This window comes from Akebia trifoliata, chromosome 3 (genome assembly GCF_017979445.1).
Source record: "Akebia trifoliata isolate Shusen 1 chromosome 3, ASM1797944v1, whole genome shotgun sequence".
Lineage (NCBI taxonomy): Eukaryota > Viridiplantae > Streptophyta > Magnoliopsida > Ranunculales > Lardizabalaceae > Akebia > Akebia trifoliata.
Genome location: NC_141377.1, coordinates 38870374 through 38873658, shown reverse-complemented (window position 1 = coordinate 38873658; position 3285 = coordinate 38870374). Strand labels below are relative to the sequence as shown.

The 3285-nt window shown below is 37.7% G+C and overlaps 1 protein-coding gene across 1 annotated transcript; it reads right to left on the bottom strand.

Moving 5' to 3' along the window:
- LOC147406833 (7-deoxyloganetin glucosyltransferase-like) lies at positions 1-3285 on the bottom strand. The gene is made up of 2 exons (XM_086435116.1): positions 2691-3285; positions 1-1071 (listed from the first exon to the last, which is right to left on the bottom strand). The coding sequence occupies exons 1-2, from the start codon at positions 3223-3225 to the stop codon at positions 137-139; spliced, it is 1470 nt and encodes a 489-aa protein (XP_086291242.1). The 5' UTR covers positions 3226-3285; the 3' UTR covers positions 1-136.

Genomic DNA, 3285 nt, shown 5'->3' with positions numbered 1-3285 from the left:
GAAAATCTCCAACTAAAAAATAATAAATAAATGAGGAAGAATATAGTTTCCTTATTACAAAGATTAAACCTAATAAAACAAAACAAAGGTCTCTCTTTCAGTTTGAAACGGTCCAGCTTGAGATAACAATCCTTGACTAATGTTTGACGAGAAGGATTTCGTTGACGAGCTTGTCGACATTAACGTAAGAAGACCCACCACGTGCAGCAGCCTCTTCACCACTCTTCTTCCACTCCATTGCTTTCTTCTTCATCTCCTTACCCTTCTCTCCCTCCATTAACTCTCTCACAAGACTATCTACTTCATCTCTTTTAACATCATTATCTATCTCCATCCCTATACCCCAATGGGTACAAGTGTATCTGCAGTTCATCTGCTGTTCGGCGAAGAATGGCCAACAAATCATTGGCACACCACCACACACGCTTTCGATCGTTGAATTCCATCCACTATGTGTCAAGAATCCACCGATCGAAGGGTGGTTAAGTACTTGTACTTGTGGGCACCAACTCGCTAACATACCCCTTTCTTTAGTCTCCATTACGAACTCGGGAGGCAGAATTGCCGAGTCACCAGCGACAAGATCGGGTCGAATGATCCATAAGAAATGTTTTTGGCTATTGGCAAGACCCCAAGCGAACTCAGTGAGTTGTTGAGGAGTCATGACAGTAATGCTACCAAAATTCACGTAGACGACCGAGTTGGGATCTTTGGAATCGAGCCATTGGAGACACTCTGGTTCTTCCTTCCATAAATTGGATTCAATGGAATTCAACCCATTTTGAGAAATCTGATGAACAAGCAAATGAAGAGAACCAATGGTGTAGATTGGAGGTAAAGATTGAGCCTTGAGTGCAGTTAAAACCTCGCTTTCGAGGGCATCGTAGGTGTTGAAGATGAGGGCAGAAGCTTTGGAAGCTCTCTCTATTTCTCCAAGGATGAATTCGGTCATGATGTCGTTGGGTTCCGTTGTTCGAATAAAGCTTGGAAGATCTCTCAAACGGATATCTTTCATTCCAGGAATCCAATCAATAGGAGTCTCGAGATACCCATTTGTTAGATAACTCTCATCTACACATTACACATCAACACCACAAAAAATATGTTAGCCTACAATTTAAACAAAAAACATATTTTTTTTGTAAGTTAGGTTCTTATTAATTACTTTATTCATTAATCAAGAACATATGATCTACCTCATTGAAGCTAAAGGAAATTTAGAGTCACCCGTCTTATTTTCTTTTCTTTTTTTTTTTTTGGCAGATTTACCAAAACATGCACAACATTTCGAATATTTACCAAAACGGTACGCTATAGCAAATAATTCCGAAAAATGGTAAATTTACTGTTTTTGGAATTAATTTTTTTTACCAAAACGGTAAAAACAGTAAAATGTATTTTTTTTAATACTGAAAATACCCTTTTTTATTTTTTGACTGAAATTACGAAAAATTGATTTCGGTAAAAAAAAATTGTAAATACATATGATTGTTAGATTACCGAAACAGATTGAATATTTTTAGTTGGATTTTCATTTTTTTAAGGTTAAAATTGTAAATACATATGTAAAACAAAAAAAAGGGTATTTTTGGTATAAAAAAAATACATTTGACTGTTTTTACTTTTTTGATAAAAAAATTTAATTCCGAAAACGGTAAATTTACCGTTTTTGAAATTATTTGTTATAGTGTACCGTTTTGGTAAATTATTCTTTTTTGGTTTTTATTACTTTAAATCAACTATTGTCAATTAATCTATCCTTGATTTAATGAACAAAATTTGTTAATTTGATAATTTGTCAATTGATATTGATAAGGAGGAGTATAGGTGGGATGGGATTTATTGTTCTACGCGTGAGTAGTCTTATTTTGTAAGGCCTCACCAGGTTGATCATCTTGACTAGGGGCAGAGCCAGGATTTTTTTTATAATGGGGGCAAATTATGATTGGTCCCGTTCAGCACCAAACATTTGGACCAACATTTTAGCCAATCATTTTTGTCTTACATGGGTTAAAAGTTTTGGAATGGGCTGATTTTTGGAGAGGATGATCGCTACGGTGGGGAGATCATCCTCACCAAACATCAGCCCATTCCAAAACTTCTAGCCCCATGTTTATAAGTTGAAAAATCGTGGACCCTTCATTTTTTGTAAACCATGGTGATGATGATCTCCTCACCGTAGAGATCATCCTCACCAAAAACCAGCCTATTCCAAAACTTCTAACCCATGTTTTGAAAAATGTTTTGCCAAATTATTTGATGTTGAACATTTCCCATTATGATTAGTTGTATAGTTGAAGAACTTGAATGGAGGGAAGTAAGGGTGTGGGGGCCAAAATTAAAGGGAGATGAGGGTGTGGGGGCAAATGGGGAGAGAGGTGAGGTGAGGGTGTGGGGGCAAAAATTAGAGGGAGATGAGAGTGTGGGGGCAAATGGGGAGAGAGGTGAGGAACTGGGGACAAATGGGGCATGTAATTAGTTAAAAATATAAGGATGTTTCAAAGTTCTGTGGGGGCAATTGCCCCCCCTAGCTCCTTACTAGTTCCGCCCCTCCCCTGATCTCGACCAACTTGATTTTTTTTTCATGAATACAATACTATTTATCAAAAAAAAATATATATTGATAAAGAGGAGCTTCTTATAAAAAAGAGAAATATATTTAGTAAAATATATATTGAATTCATTAATACCTTTGAGTGGTGTAAGACCTCTTTGGATGAGCTGGGAATACTGAAAATAACCCATGAAACCACATGCACTTGTAGTCCAAAACAATACTTCTGGGATGCCCAGCTCTTTAGCAACTTGTAGAGTAAAGCTCATGACTCCATCAGAGATTATACAAGTGACTGGAGGTATTGTAGAAGAAGAAGAAGAAGAAGAAGAAGTATGGTTAAGTTTGGATAGTATGTTCCGAAAGGGAACTAAGCAGTTCTTTCTGGTGGAGATACAGAGGGATGCGATGTCTTGGGTGGCGTCGATATCGGATGGTGGGAGACCGTCGGGGATGGTTTCAAATTGAAAATCGGGTAATCCATTGAGAGAGTCAGGACCTCTGGACTTGAGTAGGCGTTTGTGATTGTACTCTGTGTTAACAAATGTGATATGAAAGCCACTGTGATGAAGAATCTTGGCTAATTTGAGCATTGGGTTTATGTGTCCTTGGGCTGGGTATGGGATGCATACTGCATGAGGCTTGTTGGTTTCAGCATTAAGGGAACCCATCTCTCTCTCTCTCTCTCTCTCTCTCTCTTTCTAATAAAGATGAGTTGTGGGTGTTGTTGA

Bases quoted from the DNA above. Each gene is read 5' to 3' on its own strand.
- LOC147406833 (XM_086435116.1), bottom strand. From the start codon at position 3,225: ATGGGTTCCCTTAATGCTGAAACCAACAAGCCTCATGCAGTATGCATC. The intron at 1,072-2,690 runs GTATTAATGAAT...TGTAATGTGTAG, and splicing joins AGGTCTTACACCACTCAAAG to ATGAGAGTTATCTAACAAAT.